The sequence below is a fragment of the Oncorhynchus kisutch genome, linkage group LG10, assembly GCF_002021735.2.
Source record: "Oncorhynchus kisutch isolate 150728-3 linkage group LG10, Okis_V2, whole genome shotgun sequence".
NCBI classification, from domain to species: Eukaryota; Metazoa; Chordata; class Actinopteri; order Salmoniformes; family Salmonidae; genus Oncorhynchus; species Oncorhynchus kisutch.
Genome location: NC_034183.2, coordinates 67,328,184 through 67,349,684, shown reverse-complemented (window position 1 = coordinate 67,349,684; position 21,501 = coordinate 67,328,184). Strand labels below are relative to the sequence as shown.

The 21,501-nt window shown below is 47.6% G+C and overlaps 2 protein-coding genes and 1 pseudogene across 2 annotated transcripts in view; 2 read left to right on the top strand and 1 right to left on the bottom strand.

Moving 5' to 3' along the window:
* LOC109897424 (potassium channel subfamily T member 2) overlaps nt 1-6,673 on the top strand; it is a 119,432-nt gene extending 112,759 nt beyond the window's left edge. Inside the window, exons 23-31 of the mRNA XM_031834864.1 lie at nt 409-480; nt 911-1,045; nt 1,201-1,312; nt 2,835-2,936; nt 3,058-3,141; nt 4,258-4,386; nt 4,541-4,886; nt 5,106-5,190; nt 5,455-6,673. Of these exons, the coding sequence (XP_031690724.1) occupies nt 409-480; nt 911-1,045; nt 1,201-1,312; nt 2,835-2,936; nt 3,058-3,141; nt 4,258-4,386; nt 4,541-4,886; nt 5,106-5,190; nt 5,455-5,572 (1,183 nt within the window). The 3' untranslated portion in view covers nt 5,573-6,673. The remainder of the gene's footprint in view (nt 1-408; nt 481-910; nt 1,046-1,200; nt 1,313-2,834; nt 2,937-3,057; nt 3,142-4,257; nt 4,387-4,540; nt 4,887-5,105; nt 5,191-5,454) is intronic.
* Nucleotides 6,674-10,715: 4,042 nt separating this feature from the next.
* On the top strand, nt 10,716-16,836 carry LOC109898743 (C-factor-like; annotated as a pseudogene).
* Nucleotides 16,786-20,478, bottom strand: LOC109898741 (tripartite motif-containing protein 35). Its single transcript, XM_020493842.2, has 6 exons — nt 19,728-20,478; nt 18,923-19,018; nt 18,246-18,476; nt 18,141-18,163; nt 17,933-18,051; nt 16,786-17,722 (listed from the first exon to the last, which is right to left on the bottom strand). The coding sequence occupies exons 1-6, from the start codon at nt 20,259-20,261 to the stop codon at nt 17,163-17,165; spliced, it is 1,563 nt and encodes a 520-aa protein (XP_020349431.2). The 5' UTR covers nt 20,262-20,478; the 3' UTR covers nt 16,786-17,162.
* Between the last annotated feature and the right edge of the window lie 1,023 nt (nt 20,479-21,501).

The window sequence follows — 21,501 nt, the reverse complement described above, 5'->3', positions numbered from 1 at the left end:
GGCTTGTAAGTCAGCATTTCATTGTAAGGTCCAGCCACCCAAGTCATAGACTGTTCTCTCTGCTACCGCACGGCAAGTGGTACCAGAAGTCTAGGTCCAAGTCTAGTTCCCTGTTGTATTCGGTGAATGTGACAAATAACATTTGATTTGATTTGATTGGGGGGTTCTCTAGTAGCCTGGTTCCCAGATCTGTTTGTGCTGTCTTGCCAACTCCTATGGTGATTGACGCATGACAATAATAAGAGATAATGAGAGTTACAGGAGTTGGCAAGACAACACAAACGGATCTGGGACTCATGCTACTTCTCTATCTCTACCACTGCAGGGAGCCTGTTTATTTGTTGTGGTAGGTGTAGGTTTGTGTTGTATGGGTCTCCTGGTAATCCATATGTGTTGTGATTGATTCAGACCCGAGCCAGACTTCCTGGAGGCTATCTGCTGGTTCCCCATGGTGTTCTACACAGTAGGCTCCATTGACAAGTAAGATAATCCTCAGTACCCTGGTGGCATCATCTGCTTTTCACTCCTACTCTACTTCTTTTCCTCTACTGCTAATTCATACTGGAGCAGCTACACCCCCCGAAGCTGTATATGGATCGACTTTGTTCTGTACTGTATATCACATCAGTTTGTCAATCCTGCTCACTGCTATTTCTCTGTATATGGACAATGTCAGTTCTGTTCCAATCATTCTGTCTCAATACATAAATTCTATAATCTCAAGCCCCTTTCTCTTCCTCCCTCCCTCTCTCTTTCCCCCTCCCTCTCTCTTCCTCCCTCCCTCTCTCTTTCCCCCTCCCTCTCTCTTTCCCCCTCCCTCTCTCTTTCCCCCTCCCTCTCTCTTTCCCCCTCCCTCTCTCTTTCCCCTCTCTCTCTCTCTTTCTCCCTCCCTCTCTCTTTCTCCTTCTAGCCTGGACAGTCTGCTGCGTTGTGGGGTGACGTTTGCTGACACCATGGTGGTGGTTGACAAGGAGAGCTCCATGATCGCTGAGGAGGACTACATGGCCGACGCCAAGACCATAGTCAACGTCCAGACCCTCTTTAGGTGGGCTGCTCAGCCATACACATCCATTATACATCCATCACACCATACCATCCTGCACAATCCAACAGTTGTTTGTGTGCGTTCATAGATATCTGCATTCAGCAAGCACTCTATGTCTAAGAATTTGATTGTGTCTCTTTCCTCTGTCCTCCCAGACTGTTCCCAGCCCTCAGCATCATCACTGAGCTCACCCACCCAGCCAACATGCGCTTCATGCAGTTCAAAGTCAAAGACCACTACTCCCTGGCTCTCTCCAAGCTGGAGAAGGTAACATTGTATTATGGTCCTCTCTGTGGTGAGTCGGACCATCCTAGTCAGATCATCTAATGATGGGTCATGTGGGAATGTCAAAAGGAAGTGGTACTCCATTACTGTAATGCTTTTCCATTTCCCTGTCCCTCTCTCTTCCTGTCTCTCTCGCTCTCTTCCTGTCTCTCTCTTCCTGTCTCTCTCTTCCTGTCTCTCTCGCTCTCTTCCTGTCTCTCTCGCTCTCTTCCTGTCTCTCTCTTCCTGTCTCTCTCGCTCTCTTCCTGTCTCTCTCTTCCTGTCTCTCTCTTCCTGTCTCTCTCTTCCTGTCTCTCTTCACTAGTTACCCTTTTCTTGTGGCAACGGGTCACAAATCTTGCTGCTGTAATGACACACTGGGAGTTTATCAAAATTGGGTTTGTTTTGGAATTATTTGTGGATCTGTGTAATCTGAGGGAAATATGTATCTCTAATATGGTCATACATTTGGCAGAAGGTTATGAAGTGCAGCTCAGTTTCCTCTTCATTTTGTGGGCAGTGTGCACATAGCCTGTCTTCTCTTGAGAGCCATGTCTCCATACAGCAGCCTTTCTCAATAGCAAGGCTATGCTCACTGAGTCTGTACATAGTCAAAGCTTTCCTTAAGTTTGGGTCAGTCAGAATGGTGAGGTATTCTGCCACTGTGTACTCTCTGTTTAGAGCCAAATAGCATTCCAGTTTGCTCTGTTTTTTTTGTTAATTCTTTCCAATGTGTCAAGTAATTATCTTTTTGTTTGCTCATGATTTGGTTCTGTCTAATTGTGTTGCTGTCCTGGGGCTCTGTGGGGTGGACCAGCTTGCTTAGGGGACTCTTCTCCAGGTTAATCTCTCTGTAGGTGATGGCTTTGTTATGGATGGTTTGGGAATCACTTCCTTTTAGGTGGTTGTGGAATTGAATGGCTCTTTTCTCTCTCTGTCCCTGTCTGTCTCTCTCCCTGTCTCTCTCTCTCCCTGTTTCTCTCTCCCTATCTCTCTCCCTGTCTCTCCCTCTCCCTGTCTTTCTCTCTCCCTGTCTTTCTCTCTCCCTGTCTTTCTCTCTCACTGTCTTTCTCTCTCCCTGTCACCCTCTCCCTGTCTTTCTCTCTCCCTGTCTTTCTCTCCCTGTCTTTCTCTTTCCCTGTCACCCTCTCCCTGTCTTTCTTTCTCCCTGTCTTTCTCTCTCCCTGTCACCCTCTCCCTGTCTTTCTCTCTCCCTGTCTTTCTCTCTCCCTGTCTTTCTCTCTCCCTGTCTTTCTCTCTCCCTGTCTTTCTCTCTCCCTGTCACCCTCTCCCTGTCTTTCTCTCTCCCTGTCTTTCTCTCTCCCTGTCTTTCTCTTTCCCTGTCACCCTCTCCCTGTCTTTCTCTCTCCCTGTCTTTCTCTCTCCCTGTCTTTCTCTCTCCCTGTCACCCTCTCCCTGTCTTTCTCTCTCCGTCTCTCTATCTCCCTGTCTTTCTCTCTCTGTCTCTCTATCTCCCTGTCTTTCTCTCCCTGTTTTCTTATTCCTGTGTATGGTGATCTGATAGAAAGAGAGAGAGAGGGGCTCCAACCTGGTCTTCATGTTTCGCCTACCCTTCGCTGCTGGGAAGGTGTTCAGTGTCAGCATGCTGGATACTCTACTGTATCAGGTTAGTCTGAACTCTCACCCCAGGACAGCAACGCTCCATATTTCAAAACTCAGTCTATAATATTTGTATTGCCCCTTTATTACTCAATGACCCTCTGTTGTTTGTTGTGTGTTCCCACCAGTCCTTTGTGAAGGACTACATGATATCCATCACCAGACTGTTGCTGGGACTAGACTCCATGCCTGGCTCAGGCTTCCTCTGTGCTGTGAGTAACTCATCTGCTCACATGTCCTGAATAGTTATCATCTGAAAGCTATGAAATGTGATGATCAACAATATAATGTATAGTATACAGCCCTGCTTAGATTTTACTAAGGTTGAATGGACATTAGTGTAGCTGCCTGGTACTAAGGTTGAAGGGACATTAGTGCAGCTGCCTGGTACTGAGGTTGAAGGGACATTAGTGTAGCTGCCTGGTGTTGAGGTTGAAGGAACGTTAGTGTAGCTGCCTGGTACTGAGGTTGAAGGGACATTAGTGTAGCTGCTTGGTACTGAGGTTGAAGGGACATTAATGTAGCTGCCTGGTGTTGAGGTTGAAGGAACGTTAGTGTGGCTGCCTGGTGTTGAGGTTGAAGGGACATTAGTGTAGCTGCCTGGTGTTGAGGTTGAAGGAACGTTAGTGTGGCTGCCTGGTGTTGAGGTTGAAGGAACGTTAGTGTAGCTGCCTGGTACTGAGGTTGAAGGGACGTTAGTGTGGCTGCCTGGTACTGAGGTTGAAGGAACATTAGTGTAGCTGCCTGGTACTGAGGTTGAAGGAACATTAGTGCAGCTGCCTGGTACTGAGGTTGAAGGAACATTAGTGCAGCTGCCTGGTACTGAGGTTGAAGGAACATTAGTGTAGCTGCCTGGTACTGAGGTTGAAGGAACGTTAGTGTAGCTGCCTGGTACTGTGGTTGAAGGAACGTTAGTGTAGCTGCCTGGTACTGAGGTTGAAGGAACGTTAGTGTAGCTGCCTGGTACTGAGGTTGAAGGAACGTTAGTGTAGCTGCCTGGTACTGAGGTTGAAGGAACGTTAGTGTGGCTGCCTGGTACTGAGGTTGAAGGAACATTAGTGTAGCTGCCTGGTACTGAGGTTGAAGGAACATTAGTGTGGCTGCCTGGTACTGAGGTTGAAGGAACATTAGTGTAGCTGCCTGGTACTGAGGTTGAAGGAACATTAGTGTAGCTGCCTGGTACTGTGGTTGAAGGGACGTTAGTGTGGCTGCCTGGTACTGAGGTTGAAGGAACATTAGTGTAGCTGCCTGGTACTGAGGTTGAAGGGGTATTAATGTAGCTGCCTGGAACTGAGGATGATGAAGGTGGGGTGTTTGGGGTCTCATAGATGAAGATCACTGAGGAGGACCTGTGGATCCGCACCTATGGTCGACTCTACCAGAAACTGTGCTCCTCCACTGGTGACATCCCCATCGGCATCTACCGCACTGAAGCCCAAAAGTTACCCGTCTCTGAGGTACCTGTCTGGAAAGAAAGATCATCATTTACAGGAGTCAATGACACCAAGCTGTACATCATCATGATGTTTTAGTGATAATAAAAACTCAACTCACAATAGAAACAGCTGCTGCTTGATATTGGTCTGAGCTGTGTGTGTGTCTCTCTCTCAGTCCCAGGTGTCCATCACAGTGGAGGACTACGAGGACACCAGAGAGCCCAGAGAGCCCCTGCTGTCCCGGAGGGGTCCCCACCGCAACTCCACCTCTTCCGAGCCCCCCTCCTCTTCCTCCCACTCCTCGGACCACCCCCTCCTCCGGCGGAAGAGCATGCAGTGGGCCAGAAGGCTAAGCAGGAAGGGGGGTCGGGGGCCCAGCGGGTCGAAGGGGGCCACAGGAAGCGCTGCAGAGAGGATCAGCCAGCAGAGACTGACCCTGTTCAGACGCTCTGAGAGACAGGAGCTCAACTCTCTGGTCCGCACACGCATGAAACACCTGGGCCTCTCAGCCACAGGATTCAGTGAGTACTGTTAGATATGTTCTGAGGGGTGGATATGTGGTCATGTAACACTGCACTGTGCCTGCCTAATGGAATAGAACTGTTTGTTCATAGCTTTGTGTTTTCCTCCAATATTTCTTTTTGTCAACATTACTAAGGAACAACTTAATTGATATTATTTGAGTTCCTGTGACATGTCATGTTTGTTTCCTGTCTTGTGGTGTGTACTTCCTGTGTCAGATGGGATGACGGACCAGGGCAACAGGTTGTCTTACATCCTCATCAACCCCTCTCCTGACACCAGGCTGGAGCTGCACGATGTGGTGTGAGTACACAATATCCTGATGGCTCAGTCAAATCACACATCATCAGAAGGCAATTTCACACAATTTCCCTCAATATACTGGTCCAACTTAAATTAAGTCTTGCACATTCACTCAGGACGAAATCACTAAAGTTAAGTGGGTAACCTTTCATAACAAAAGCCTGCAGGTATAACGGTTTAGAACTTGTTATAAGAACGTATAAGCATTTGTTAAATGTATTATTCATCTAAGTGTGTCTTGGTGTGTGTTTGTCCCATGTCCAGGTACTTGATCAGACCAGACCCTCTGTCTCTGTTGCCTAACCAGGGGGGCACTAGGAAGGTCAGCAACAGCCGCTCCGAGGGCCACAGGTTCGACACACAGAACAGCACCCATTTATGAGCGTAGACAACAGAACTAAGCAGCATAGTGTGAGTGGAGAAAGAAACGAGAGAGAGACAGAGAGAGTGCGCGAGAGAGACAGAGAGAGAGCGAGGGAGAGAAAGAGAGAGAGAAACAGAGAAAGAGAGGGGGGGGGGATATTCTATAGGGAAGGACACATGTTCCACATCTACTCTGGACAGACAGTCACAGCTGTCACGTTGTTTTGTATTCAGAAACTCTCAAAAGCATGGACCTTTTCTACAAGCTGGTTTGTTTCATTTATGCACCGTTTCATTTTTGAAGTGGAGAGCTGGGGACACAGAAGTGCATTCAATGACCTTGTATTTGTATTTATGTATGTGCATGTACTGTATGTATGTTATGAGCCAGACACTGACATTTATATCTGGACAGCCAAAGGAACACATTTCCAAATGACTGTTATTTTTCTGTCTCTATGTGGTTGTGTGTGTCGAGGTGATTGCAGCCGAGCCAACAGAATGCTGATCTGGGGTTTCATTAATATTATTTGTACCTTTTTATCTGATCGTACTGTTACTTTAACTCTCAGTCAGTTCCCATGTTCCTCTTTTAGCTCACCAGCAGCAGAGGAAGCCAAAGAGCAGTGATCACCTGTCAATTTCCACAATTAGAGAGCTAGCAGGCAGACACTAACGCTGGATGATCTACAACACCATTTACTGTCTTCAGAAAGAAAGGGAAAAGCCTTGAAGGAGTGACCCAGTCGATGAGTATCTCTTGAACAAAGCTAATATTCGTTAACTGATTCATGTAACTTTATGGATAGTTCCAAATGGCCACGGCCAGCCTTTCTGTCTCTGTTAATTAGTTAGTTAGTTAGTGTTTACCCTTCCCCACGTCTCCTCAACCAGCTCGCTATTCTATTATTGTCATGCATGTTGGAGAGTCATGCATGTGGAGACCAAGGTCTTGAAAGCCGTGTGAATCTTTGTCTAAAACCCAGCAGAGGTTTTGCAGAGATGGTGGCGCCACCGTGTGGTGGGAATGCTGCTCAGCATCCCTGCACTACAGTGCCCTCATTCAGTGCTGTTTCAACAGATATGGAAATATGTATATATTAAAGTTGCTATACATCTACTCTTTCAATGGCTCAGTTTGATTTCCAATTCATTTTCAAAGCTGTCATTATACTCTCACACTGTAGCCAGGTTTGGCTGCCGTGCCATCTTCTTCACCCAGTTATGGCTTGCTGTGATCATATGTTTGCATTGGTGCCAGTGTATCTTGTTCCCCCAGTTATGGCTTGCTGTGATCATATGTTTGCATTGGTGCCAGTGTATCTTGTTCCCCCAGTTATGGCTTGCTGTGATCATATGTTTGTATTGGTGCCAGTGTATCTTGTTCCCCCAGTTATGGCTTGCTGTGATCATATGTTTGTATTGGTGCCAGTGTATCTTGTTCCCCCAGTTATGGCTTGCTGTGATCATATGTTTGTATTGGTGCCAGTGTATCTTGTTCCCCCAGTTATGGCTTGCTGTGATCATGTTTGTATTGGTGCCAGTGTATCTTGTTCCCCCAGTTATGGCTTGCTGTGATCATGTTTGTATTGGTGCCAGTGTATCTTGTTCCCCCAGTTATGGCTTGCTGTGATCATGTTTGTATTGGTGCCAGTGTATCTTGTTCCCCCAGTTATGGCTTGCTGTGATCATATGTTTGTATTGGCGCCAGTGTATCTTGTTCCCCCAGTTATGGCTTGCTGTGATCATGTTTGTATTGGTGCCAGTGTATCTTGTTCCCCCAGTTATGGCTTGCTGTGATCATATGTTTGTATTGGCGCCAGTGTATCTTGTTCCCCCAGTTATGGCTTGCTGTGATCATGTTTGTATTGGTGCCAGTGTATCTTGTTCCCCCAGTTATGGCTTGCTGTGATCATGTTTGTATTGGTGCCAGTGTATCTTGTTCCCCCAGTTATGGCTTGCTGTGATCATGTTTGTATTGGTGCCAGTGTATCTTGTTCCCCCAGTTATGGCTTGCTGTGATCATATGTTTGTATTGGTGCCAGTGTATCTTGTTCCCCCAGTTATGGCTTGCTGTGATCATGTTGTATTGGTGCCAGTGTATCTTGTTCCCCCAGTTATGGCTTGCTGTGATCATGTTTGTATTGGTGCCAGTGTATCTTGTTCCCCCAGTTATGGCTTGCTGTGATCATGTTTGTATTGGTGCCAGTGTATCTTCTTCCCCCAGTTATGGCTTGCTGTGATCATATGTTTGTATTGGTGCCAGTGTATCTTGTTCCCCCAGTTATGGCTTTCTGTGATCATATGTTTGTATTGGTGCCAGTGTATCTTGTTCCCCCAGTTATGGCTTGCTGTGATCATGTTTGTATTGGTGCCAGTGTATCTTGTTCCCCCAGTTATGGCTTGCTGTGATCATATGTTTGTATTGGTGCCAGTGTATCTTGTTCCCCCAGTTATGGCTTGCTGTGATCATATGTTTGTATTGGTGCCAGTGTATCTTGTTCCCCCAGTTATGGCTTGCTGTGATCATGTTTGTATTGGTGCCAGTGTATCTTGTTCCCCCAGTTATGGCTTGCTGTGATCATGTTTGTATTGGTGCCAGTGTATCTTGTTCCCCCAGTTATGGCTTGCTGTGATCATGTTTGTATTGGTGCCAGTCTGCTCTGAAGGCTATGCATATCAATAGAGGTGTTTTCCTACCCTTATGAATCCCCTAATGGTCTGAATGCAGTCTCCGGTAACGTGGGAACATTGCCTTTACATTTTAACCGTCCTGTAACGCTGAACTTCAGTGATACAGATTGAATACGGCCCTATGCGTTTTATAAACATACAGAACATATATATAATTATAAACTGGGTGGCTCGGGCCCTGAATGCTGATTGGCTGACAGCCATGGTATATCAGACTGTATAGCATGGATATGACAAAACATTTATTTTTACTGCTCTAATTACATTGGTAACCAGTTTATAATAGCAATAAGGCACCTCGGAGGTTTGTGGTATATGGCCAATATGCCATGGCTAAAGGCTGTGCCCAGGCACTCCGCTTTTCGTGGTGCTTAAGAACAGCCCTTAGCCGTGGTGTATTGGCCATATACCACACCTCCTTGGGCCTTATTGCTTAAATAGACCACCATTATGACCACCATTTTATGTAACAGGGTTCCTTCACTTTCCATTTATCACTCTGGTTCACATTCAGTCCTACTCTCACAGAAACCCACTGCCTCTACTATTATACTCTAACCTACTCACACACTCACCAACAAAAATACAGTTGTTATTAATGACTCAATAGATTAGATTACACACACTACCCTCTAACACAATAAATCCCTGTCATTGTGTGTGTGGCAGTAGTAGGATGATTAAGGGTGTCACTGAGAGGGAAATCAGCCATATCACCTCCCATGAGCAGCGTCATCATGAGTCATTCACCTCCCTCTAAGAACCACAGTTCTGGCCCAAGTGCTTTCCACTTCTTTAACTTTTTTTAATTAGACAAGTCAGTTAAGAACACATTCTTATTTACAATGAAAGTCTATCCCAGCCAAACCCTCCGCTAACCCGGACGACGCTGGGCCAAACCCTCCGCTAACCCGGACGACGCTGGGCCAAACCCTCCGCTAACCCGGACGACGCTGGGCCAAACCCTCCCCTAACCCAGACGACGCTGGGCCAAACCCTCCCCTAACCCGGACGCGCTGGGCCAAACCCTCCCCTAACCCGGACGATGCTGGGCCAAACCCTCCCCTAACCCGGACGACGCTGGGCCAAACCCTCCCCTAACCCAGACGACGCTGGGCCAAACCCTCCCCTAACCCGGACGACGCTGGGCCAAACCCTCCCCTAACCCGGACGACGCTGGGCCAAACCCTCCCCTAACCCGGACGAGGCTGGGCCAAACCCTCCCCTAACCCGGACGAGGCTGGGCCAAACCCTCCCCTAACCCGGACGAGGCTGGGCCAAACCCTCCCCTAACCCGGACGACGCTGGGCCAAACCCTCCGCTAACCCGGACGACGCTGGGCCAAACCCTCCGCTAACCCGGACGACGCTGGGACAAACCCTCCGCTAACCCGGACGACGCTGGGCCAAACCCTCCCCTAACCCGGACGACGCTGGGCCAAACCCTCCCCTAACCCGGACGACGCTGGGCCAAACCCTCCCCTAACCCGGACGACGCTGGGCCAAACCCTCCCCTAACCCGGACGACGCTGGGCCAAACCCTCCCCTAACCCGGACGACGCTGGGCCAAACCCTCCCCTAACCCGGACGACGCTGGGCCAAACCCTCCCCTAACCCGGAAGAGGCTGGGCCAAACCCTCCCCTAACCCGGACGAGGCTGGGCCAAACCCTCCCCTAACCCGGACGACGCTGGGCCAAACCCTCCGCTAACCCGGACGACGCTGGGCCAAACCCTCCGCTAACCCGGACGACGCTGGGCCAAACCCTCCGCTAACCCGGACGACGCTGGGCCAAACCCTCCGCTAACCCGGACGACGCTGGGCCAAACCCTCCCCTAACCCGGACGACGCTGGGCCAAACCCTCCGCTAACCCGGACGACGCTGGGCCAAACCCTCCGCTAACCCGGACGACGCTGGGCCAAGTGTGCGCTGCCCTTTGGGACTCCCGATCACGGTCAGTTGTGATACAGCCCTGGATCAAACCAGGGTCTGTAGTAACACCTCTAGCACTGCGATGCAGTGCCTTAGGCCACTGTGCCACTCAGGTGACGGTTTGTCCAGGCCTTGGGAAGCATCCTCTCATCTGCTCCCTGAATCTGATCCCACCTTCTGCTCCCAAAGCTGAGTTGTTTACATTACCTCATTCTATTGTTCTCCCCTATCCTCTATTGTTCGTGCTTCTACACCTCCATTGCTTGCTGTTTGGGGTTTTAGGCTGGGTTTCTGTACAGCACTTTGAGATATCAGCTGATGTACGAAGGGCTATATAAATACATTTGATTTGATTTGATTTGATATTGTTCGATGGACACACAGCTTTTAGCTGCAGTCCAGGCTTCGTCCCCATGCCTACTGTTGGCTTAGCCCTCATCACAGTTTACATGATGTAACTTCCCACTGGGCACAGACTCAATTCAATGTCTATTTCACGCTGGTTCAACGTAATTTCATTGAAATGACATGGAAATAATGTTGATTCAACCAGTGAGTGCCCAGTGGGTTATATGTCATTTGCAACCATCAGGTATGGTATTAACATCCTTAATTTCCCATACACAACCCCTTCTGCCCATGGCGCGCGCGTGCGCGCGCACGCACGCACGCACACGCACACACACACCTCATAATATGCACAATCTAATGTGGACTGGGTGTGGTGAGGCTACAGAATAAACACTCAATGAAAATAATTGACATTATAAATGGGGTGAGAAGGAAGAGCCCCGAACAGTCACACACTCCAGGTCGAGGCAGAGACTGAAACGAGAAGAAATGGCAGCTGAAGCAGATCACGGGGGCCAACCGAGGCCTGGGTTTGGAGATGGTTAACAGATGGTGAAGTCTCCCTGGCTGGTCTGCCAGTTATTAGCCTGCTGCCGAGACCTAGACGGGCTGAGAGCTGAGGTGAGAGCAGAGCTGCTGCTGCTGGAGCAGAGAGAGGAGATTGGAGTGTTCCTTATTCCATGTTGTTCTTAGGGCAGCTATGTCCTTGAGGGTAGAGCCATGTATTTAGAGAGTTGGGTCGACTTTTAGAATGTTGTATTTTGTTTTAATTCTAGACATTCAGTTACATAACCTTATTTAAATCAAATCAAATGTTATTGGGCACATACATACAGTATATTTAGCAGATGTTATTGCGGGTGTAGCAAAATGCTTGTGTTCCTAGCTCCAACAGTGCAGTAAAATCTAACAATTCACAACAATACACACACATCTAAAAGTAAAAGAATGGAATTAAGAGATATATAAATATCAGGATGAGCAATGTTGTTGTGGCATTGACTAAAATATAATACAATAGAATACAGTATATATATGAGATGAGTAAAGTAGTATGTAAACATTATTAAAGTGACTAGTGTTCCATTATTAAAGTGACCAGTGATTCCATGTCTATGTATATAGGGCAGCAGCCTCTAAGGAGCAGGGTTGAGTAACCGGGTGGCTGGTGATGGCTATTTAACAGTCTAATGGCCTTGAGATAGAAGCTGATGTCAGTCTCTCGGTCCCAGCTTTGATGCACCTGTACTGACCTCTCCTGCTGGATGGTAGCGGGGTGAACAGGCCATGGCTCAGATGGTTGATGTCCTTGATGATCTTTTTGGCCTTCCTGTGACATCGGGTGCTGTAGGTGTCCTGGAGGGCAGACAGTGTGCCCCCAGTGATGTGTTGGGCAGACCGCACCACCCTCTGGAGAGCCCTGCGGTTGCGGGCGGTGCAGTTGCCGTACCAGGCGGTGATACAGCCCGACAATTATGCATCTTTAAACGTTTGAGGGTGAGGGTCTTAGGGGCCCAGATTAATTTCTTCAGCCTCCTGAGGTTGAAGAGGTTCTGTTGCGCTTTCTTCACCACACTGTCTGTGTGGGTGGACCATTTCAGATTGTCAGTGATGTGTATTGCGAGGATTTTGAAGCTTTCCACCTTCTCCACTGTGATCCCGTCGATGTGGATAGGGGGGTGCTCCCTCTCCTGTTTCCTGAAATCCACGATCAGCTCCTTTGTTTTGTTGACGTTGAGGGAAAGATTATTTTCCTGACACCACTCTGCCAGGGCCCTCACCTCCTCCATGTTGGTAATCAGATCTTCTACTGTTGTGTGGTCTGCAAACTTGATGATTGAGTTGGAGGCGTGATTGGCCACGCCGTAATGGGTGAACAGGGAGTACAGGAGGGAGCTGACCATGCATACTTGTGGGGCCCCTGTGTTGAAAATCAGCGAAGTGAAGATTTCCTATCTTCCCCACCTGGGGGCGGCCCGTCGGCAAGTCCAGGACCCAGTGGCACAGGGTGGGGTTCAGACCAGGGCCCCAAGCTTAATGATGAGCTTGGAGGGTACTATGGTATTGAACCCTGAGCTATAGTCAATGAACAGCATTCTTAGGTAGGTATTCCTCTTGTCCAGATGGGATAGGGCGGTGTGCAGTGTGATGGTGATTATTAAATATTCCCCATATTTTGTTAAAAGGGTGCTCACATGGCTGCCTTAGAATGTTGAAATAGTGTCATGTAAATGCATCATAATGCACAAACCTCAATGGCCCAACTCTCTAAATACATGGCTCTGCTTGAAGGCAAACTCCACTGAATAAGGAAAACTCTACTGAGCAAAGATAGAAAATAAAGCCTTCCTGGAGAATTATTTTCTGTGTCTAACCAACAATGTGTCCTTTGTGTTTAAGGGTCTGCGAGACCTGGCAAAGAAGCACCCCAATGTCATCACTGTCGTCCGTCTTGGTGAGTACTCGCTCTGTTCCATTCTTCTGTTTCTTCACGCTCTAGCACTAGGATTATTGAGCCTATTAATGGCACTGTTGTAAATCTCACCAGTCACAGCATGCACTTGTATAGCCTGTACTGTATGAATCACATGGCAGAGTGCCAGGTTACTCTGAGCTGGCCAGCTGGGATGTTAGACTGGATACTGGGGTTGACTAGCCCCAGATCTGTTTGTGCTTTCAGGACAACTACAGTTAGGGGTGGCAAGACAGCACAAACAGATCTGGGTTTAGTCTAGCGGTTGACTGACAGACTTTTTCCTCCTCTGTGTCTGTCAGACGCCACAGACCCCTGCAGCATTAAGGAGTCAGCCAGGTGGGCAGTCTGGTGGGAAAGGCTGGGCTCAACGTGCTAGTAAACAACACAGGGGTGCTGACTCACAGAACCATGCAGACCACAAGTACCCAGGAAATACAGGTTGCATTCAACACCAACATCCTGGGCCCTATGGACATCATTAAGTTAAGGGCAGAGAGCCAGAAAAACACACAGAGATACGTTTTAGAGGACATTCAAAATGTATTTGTTTTTCCCTAATGTCTGCATCCAAAAGGTGCAGAATACTGAAGAATGATTCATCATTTTTTTTTCTCTGTCTCCCTCGCTGTCCCTGTCACTCTCATAAGGAGTTTCTGCTCTATCTGCAGTCAGCAGCCACAGCCAGTGGGAAACCAGGAATGTCCTGCAGTAAGCCAGCTGTGGTCAGCATTTCCAGCATGGTGGCCTCCATGGCAACCATCAAGGAGATGTGTTCTTTCTTCCCTATGGCATCAGCAAAGTAAATAGACCTCTGTTACCCTGCCTGTCATAACACATCCTCTCCCATCACATTATATTCCCTGTCAGGTTATCCCAGCCATGTCAGTGGAGGCTGGTGTCAATTTAAATCGGCGGACGGGCTCTTTGTAATGGCTGGAATGGAATACATGTCATGTCTGATGAGTTTGACCTTTTCATTCATTCCGTAGTCATGGCTCTACATCCAATCTATTGTCCTGTATCCCCTCCTCTTTAACAGCCTCCCTCCCTTCTCTCTTCCTGCTCCTCCTTTCCTCTCCTCTCAGGCTGGTCTGAACATGCTGACGCTCTGCGCTACAGAGGAGTTCAGGAAGGATGAGATCCTGTTTGCGGTCCTGTACCCGGGCTGGGTCCGCACTGACATGGGTGGAGAAGGGGTCAGTCTGACTGGCAGGGCGGAGAAGGGGTGAGTCTGACTGGCAGGGTGGAGAAGGGGTGAGTCTGACTGGCAGGGTGGAGAAGGGGTGAGTCTGACTGGCAGGGTGGAGAAGGAGTGAGTCTGACTGGCAGGGTGGAGAAGGGGTGAGTCTGACTGGCAGGGTGGAGAAGGGGTGAGTCTGACTGGCAGGGCGGAGAAGGGGTGAGTCTGACTGGCAGGGTGGAGAAGAGGTGAGTCTGACTGGCAGGGTGGAGAAGGGGTGAGTCTGACTGGCAGGGTGGAGAAGGAGTGAGTCTGACTGGCAGGGTGGAGAAGGGGTGAGTCTGACTGGCAGGGTAGAGAAGGGGTGAGTCTGACTGGCAGGGTGGAGAAGGGGTGAGTCTGACTGACAGGGTGGAGAAGGGGTGAGTCTGACTGACAGGGTGGAGAAGGGGTGAGTCTGACTGGCAGGGTGGAGAAGGTGTGAGTCTGACTGGCAGGGTGGAGAAGGGGTGTGTTTGACTGGCAGGGTGCTTCTATTGAGTGCATTGACTTCAGGGTGGGAAAGGATGTAATGAACTATGTTTAAGCACCTTAGAGCAGCGTTGTCCCAGTAGTCCATCAGGAGCAGGAGTCAGAACCCAATAGTGGGTCGTGGCATAAGCCTACAACTGGGCTTTGGTCTGATGTTCTGTTTTGATTATCTGGTGGGGTCAAGACAAAATTTGAAAGGCTTTGATTAGTCATGGCCCAATAAAAGTCTAATACCACTACTGCCACAGAGGCCAACCATGTACAGTGGGGAGAACAAGTATTTGTTACACTGCCGATTTTGCAGGTTTTCCTACTTACAAAGCATGTAGAGGTCTGTAATTTTTAGCATAGGTACACTTCAACTGTGAGAGACGGAATCTAAAACAAAAATCCAGAAAATCACATTGTATGATTTTTAAGTAATTCATTTGCATTTTATTGCATGACATAAGTATTTCATCATCTACCAACCAGTAAGAATTCTGGCTCTCACAGACCTGTTAGATTTTCTTTAAGAAGCCCTCCTGTTCTCCACTCATTACCTGTATTAACTGCACCTGTTTGAACTCGTTACCTGTATAAAAGACACCTGTCCACACACTCAATCAGACAGACTCCAACCTCTCCACAATGGCCAAGACCAGAGAGTGTGTAAGGACATCAGGGATAAAATTGTAGACCTGCACCAGGCTGGGATGGGCTACAGGACAATAGGCAAGCAGCTTGGTGAGAAGGCAACAACTGTTGGCGCAATTATTAGAAAATGGAAGAAGTTCAAGATGACGGTCAATCACCCTCAGTCTGGGGCTCCATGCAAGATCTCACCTCGTGGGGCATCAATGATCATGAGGAAGGTGAGGGATCAGCCCAGAACTACACGGCAGGACCTGGTCAATGACCTGAAGAGAGCTGGGACCACAGTCTCAAAGAAAACCATTAGTAACACACTACGCCGTCATGGATTAAAATCCTGCAGCGCACGCAAGGTCCCCCTGCTCAAGCCAGCACATGTCCAGGCCCGTCTGAAGTTTGCCAATGACCATCTGGATGATCCAGAGTAGGAATGGGAGAAGGTCATGTGGTCTGATGAGACAAAAATAGAGCTTTTTGGTCTAAACTCCTTTCACCGTGTTTGGAGGAAGAAGAAGGATGAGTAAAACCCCAATAACACCATCCCAACCGTGAAGCATGGAGTTTGAAACATCAAGGGGACAGGACGACTGAGGGGAGGATGGATGGGGCCATGTAACGCGAGATCTTGGCCAACAACCTCCTACCCTCAGTAAGAGCATTGAAGATGGGTCGTGGCTGGGTCTTCCAGCATGACAACGACCCGAAACACACAGCCAGGACAACTAAGAAGTGGCTCCGTAAGAAGCATCTCAAGGTCCTGGAGTGGCCTAGCCAGTCTCCAGACCTGAACCCAATAGAAAATCTTTGGAGGGAGCTGAAAGTCCGTATTGCCCAGCGACAGCCCCGAAACCTGAAGGATCTGGAGAAGGTCTGTATGGAGGAGTGGGCCAAAATCCCTGCTGCAGTGTGTGCAAACCTGGTCAAGAACTACAGGAAACATATGATCTCTGTAACTGCAAACAAAGGGTTCTGTACCAAATATTAAGTTCTGCTTTTCTGATGTATCAAATACTTATGTCATGCAATAAAATGCTAATTAATTACTTAAAAATCATACAATGTGATTTTCTGGATTTTTGTTTTAGATTCTGTCTCTCACAGTTGAAGTGTACCTACGATAAAAATTACAGACCTCTACATGCTTTGTATGTAGGAAAACCTGCAAAATCAGCAGTGTATCAAATACTTGTTCTCCCCACTGTATGTGTTTACTATGACCACCAGGGGGCGATCGATGCTCCAGAGAGTGTGGAAGGACTCCTGAGCGTGATGGACTCCCTCGCTGAGAAACAGACTGGGGTCTTCCTGGACTATGAGGGAAAAGTCATGCCCTGGTAAACTCACTGGATTGTACTGAACACTGGAGAACTCTGAACACAGTCTTTTATAATCGTTCTATAAATACGCATCAAATAAACATGAGTAAAATCAAGTGGTATCCCCCCCAAGGTTTATTCAATTGAGAAGAAAATAAATACATTTTGGGGCATTTATATAGAGGAATTGTAATATTCATTGTGTCGTATTGAATATCTTCATTCATCTCACACGTGCTCTTTACTACACATTCCATAACATGGCAAAAAAGCCCATGTCAAATGGAGTCTTTCGGTAATAATCAGGATCTAATTTCTTCTATCGATAAAGTCAAAAGGCAATCAAAAAAATTGTGAAAAGATCTTACAAAATGTTTTCCACACACACCGTGCCAAACATTTCACGACGCCATTACTTATGTGTCTTGAGGCTGGATATGTGCCTTGGATGTACAGCTACCACTCTCTTTGAATGGTGCCATCAGAACCCCTCCTCATCACCAGGTGGCGCTGTTCCACACAGCCACTTTGACCGGGCAGATCTTCAGCGGGCCGGGGTTGTTGCCGTTGATGTTGGCCCCAGGGCAGAAGAAGGGGAACATCCTCTCAGTGAAGAAATCATTGAAGGTGTAGATGGAGGTCATATTAACAGGGTTGGAGAAGGTCACCTCCCCAGACTCGTAGTCCAGCTGTACCCTGACCCTCTTCAGCTCCCCTGTCAGTTTGAGAGGGGTGCGTGGCCGGGTCATGGCCATATACTCACCCTCGCAGTGGGAGATCATCCACAAGCCACCTTCAGGGCAGCCTGAGATCCGGCCCTTCCTGTTAATGGACTCCTTGACCACACCCAGCATCCAGTCATCCTTGTCCCCCACCTCTACCTCCCAGGCGTGGCAGCCGGTGGTGAAGCCCTCAGAGCCCAGGACGAACACGAAGTGGTCAAAACGCTCTGGGTTGTCTGGGAGCACCTGTACATGACCACTGTTGGTCACACTGGTCAGGTCCTTGTTCAGAGAGAGCCAGGAGTAGGCTGTGTTAGGATCCAGAGTCACAGGAGCTGGGAAATGGAGAAAAGGGCTTTAGTGATTGGAAACAGTTTTAGAAAATATTTACAAGTTGTGGATCTAGTAAGAAATTAATTAGCGTACATCTATACAAGTTAGTAGAAGTTCACTAGAACGTTAGTTAATGCAGTTATAGCTAGCTAGACACCCAACAAGCCAAAGACTGGAGCATAAACAGACTACTGTAGTCTTGCTATACATACTGTACTCCACCAGCCCCACCATCTTCTCCCAGACCTTGTACTTGAGGGAGCTGACATGCTTCGCCACGTTGATCATAGCACCGGAGATCTCCTCTGGACCCTTCTGAGGTATCACAGCTCTACAACAATATAACAGCCACTTAGTTCTAGTTGGAGTTTGGTACATTACATTATAAGGGGTATTAGGTACTCAAGTCAAAACACTTACCTCTTCTTTGTGTTTCTGTAGTTCTGAAAATGGAACAAGACACATGTTTTGTAATTGTTTGTACTGATAATACTGCTGGTTTATAAAATGTCCTATTCTTCTTACCTGGAGGAAAAGAGCATCACTGGAGGCTATGTCATTATCAATAGCGATGATGGCATGAGAGAGGGTGAGGATGTCTGCCGTGATGCCCTCTGTCTTCTTCCTCACCAGATGTCTCTTCTGCTCATCTTCCTCCTGTAGAATAGCTATCCTGGTTTCCTCCTCATTCTGAAGGAACTGCCTGAGCTGCTCAAACTCCTCTCTGATGTGATTCTCTGTCTGCTGGGTCTGGCTCTGGCCAAACAGGAGAAACGGGTCATAGGAGACAATCTTATATATAACTCTAGAACAGTGGCACACAATTGCAGACATTTGTCAAAACATTGTTTTGGTAGGCAAGCCATTGACAACAAAGTCTCTTACAACCTAGACATGTCTGATTTCTGTGATAAATTCAATCAATTTAAAATAACTTTATTATCCCTCAAGGGGAAATTGCTTGGTCAAACACCAGGCACTTGTACTGCTTGCTCAAATACAAGGCACAAAGCATATTGACTGCTTTGTCCACATGAGGATATACTGTACACAAGTTATAAGACCATATTTTCAAGGGTTTGTTTTTTCAAAGACATTCCTCCAACTGTTTACAGACTAACAGTGTGTGAGCTAAACATCAGTCACTGTTGTGTTGGGATCTGCTGATGTCCCACGGTTTCGGATGCCCTGTTTGTTGATACCTTGATGTGCACAGTTGTGTCATCACACTCCTGCTTGGCTTCATAGAGGCCACGGAGGCTCTTCTTCAGAGGGATCAATTCTTTCTTCATTTCTTCCTGAGGGAGGGAGCGGAGGGGGAGGGGGAGAACGTTTTTAGAGATACAACTGTGAAGTGTATAAGAGCGTCTGGAAACTTAGCTCAAGCAAATCTAGCCATGTAAACACGAACGTCAACGGCAGAGCTTAAGCTCATCTGAGGTCATGCATAGGCTGCTGTTTAACCGTAATCAATATATTTTGGTGATATTTTTGGGGTGACACCATATTCTATGGTTTTTGGAGTACCGTCTGCAACTGCACACAGACGTTTACAATAGAAAAGTATCACCAGGTAAGGGTTAGGTGAAAAATTGCTGCCAGTGCTTTGCACTAGCATACGGTGTAACCGTGTAAGGAAGCATTCACGTATCACCTTACAAATTGTAGTTTTCTTTAGTTTTTTTTATCCAACTAGCAGATACAGTATCAATGGCTCTGGCTCCCTTTCGAACTGTTACTGTTGTGAAATGTGGCACATCAATAACAATCATGTTTCACAATAGTTATGTTCGATTGCTGACTGTACTGCTTCAAGTTTTATACTGGTGCTAAAACAAGCTGGATTAAGAATACATTTTCAAGGTAGTATGGTCAATATAAAGTAGTATATCTGAATAAAAACTGTGAAATTAAAAGATTCTGACAGAATACAATGTTTGCAACACCATAAAAGAGCCACACACACAGCCATCCAAAACTGAATGATACGAGACAAGCCAGTCTAACCTTGAGCTCCTGGGCCCCCTCCTCCAGTGGGATCACACAGTGGCCTTGGTGCCTCTTAGACGTGTGACACACACAGCAGAGCACCTCGGCATCGTCCTGGCAGAACAGCTTCAGCACCTCCCCGTGTGTGTGGCACTTCGCCTCAGACTTCACTGGGACGCCCCCTCTGTCTGGCCCCCCGCCCGCCTCGCCCTGGCTCCTCTGCTCCCTGAAGAAGGTATCGGCCACGTTCTTCAGAGCCAGGCTCACTGTGGGCTCCGTCAGGGAACACTTCCTGCGGCACGCGGGACACTCGCGCCTCGCCTTCTTCTGGTTCCAGAACTGCTGCAGGCAGGCCCGGCAGAAGCTGTGGGTGCACTTGAGCACCACAGGGTCCCTGAAGATCTCACAGCACACAGAGCAGGTTAGCTCATCTTCCAACATGGAGCCCGAGTGAGAGGACACGGCCCTGGGCCGCAGAGCCATGATCACCTTGGGGCTCTGTAAGAACGAAGGTTTCCCAGGCTGGGAGGAAGCCCGTGGGCGCAGCGCCATGACTGGCTCCTGCACTGTAGCTAGAGACTACTGTGGTGTATTCCCTTTTCAGTGGAGGAAATATCTTTCAGCAGTGCTGTAGCATCTACTCTTTCCTGAGGAAAGCTCTCTGCCAGCTCTCTCACATCCAGGAACAGACACTGGACTGACAGCTAAGGACACACAACATAGTAAATGAGGGACATGAGATCACATCCTATGGGTGACCTGGACTTGTAGAACAGGTCCTGCTCCGCCCCCCAAGGGAAAAATGTCTTTAAAAGCCAAATCACGTCCCCTGGCCTCCTACCTACTGTACCTGCCCACAACATGATTCTAAGAAACTAGTCCTTAGTTATTATGCCTAGCCCAACTGACCGCTGAGTCAGTCTGCCTGTTTCTGAGAAACGAGAGGCATAGGAATAGGATAGGAAACCTACAAATGTTAAACATGTATTGTAAATGTTTATCAGCACAGCATTATGACAGCATTTTCTAAACTGCAGAGGGGGTTCTTGCTATTATTTTGTAGGTTTCCTATACCATATTGTCATGTGTGGGTAAAGCCTGGAGCAACAGGTGCTGCGGTGGGAGTAGGGTTAGGAGTGCTCCGACTAGACACATTGGTTGAATCAACTTTGTTCCAACGTAATTTGTCAGCGTATTGTGACGTGGAATCTACATTGGATTTGAAAAAAGTAATCAAAGTAAACTGTTGTTTTGAGGGTGAAATTTCAACCACAGGATTGTGTCAACACTGTAACAGATTTTTAACATACAAATCTTCCCACTGGGCACAGATGTCAATTCAACATCTATTCCATGTGGGTTCACTGTAATTTCATTGAAATGACATGGAAACAACGTTGAGATGATAACTAAACCAAAAATCTGACATTGTTTTTCCATTGGAAATTGGTTGTGCTTTTAGATGGTTGAAAGCATAGTGATAACACATTAGGAATTCAACAAACTTCTGGCTGTCTTTGAGTGGGTGAATAAAGGTTGAAATCACATTGATCAACATCTCAACCAAATTTCAACGTTGAAATGACGTGCTGTGTCCAGTGAACTGTATGCAGTAAACATGGTTGTTTTGGGGATTCAGACCGCTAAAGGTTGACCGTGGCAAAAACTTCCAGAACGTGGGATGCTGAGCCAAGCATTTAGAGGCTGTATATATTCCATCCCAGGACTAAGATTAGTATCAGTACAATTACAAATTAAATCTTAGACGTGACTTTCAAACATTGATAAGCCA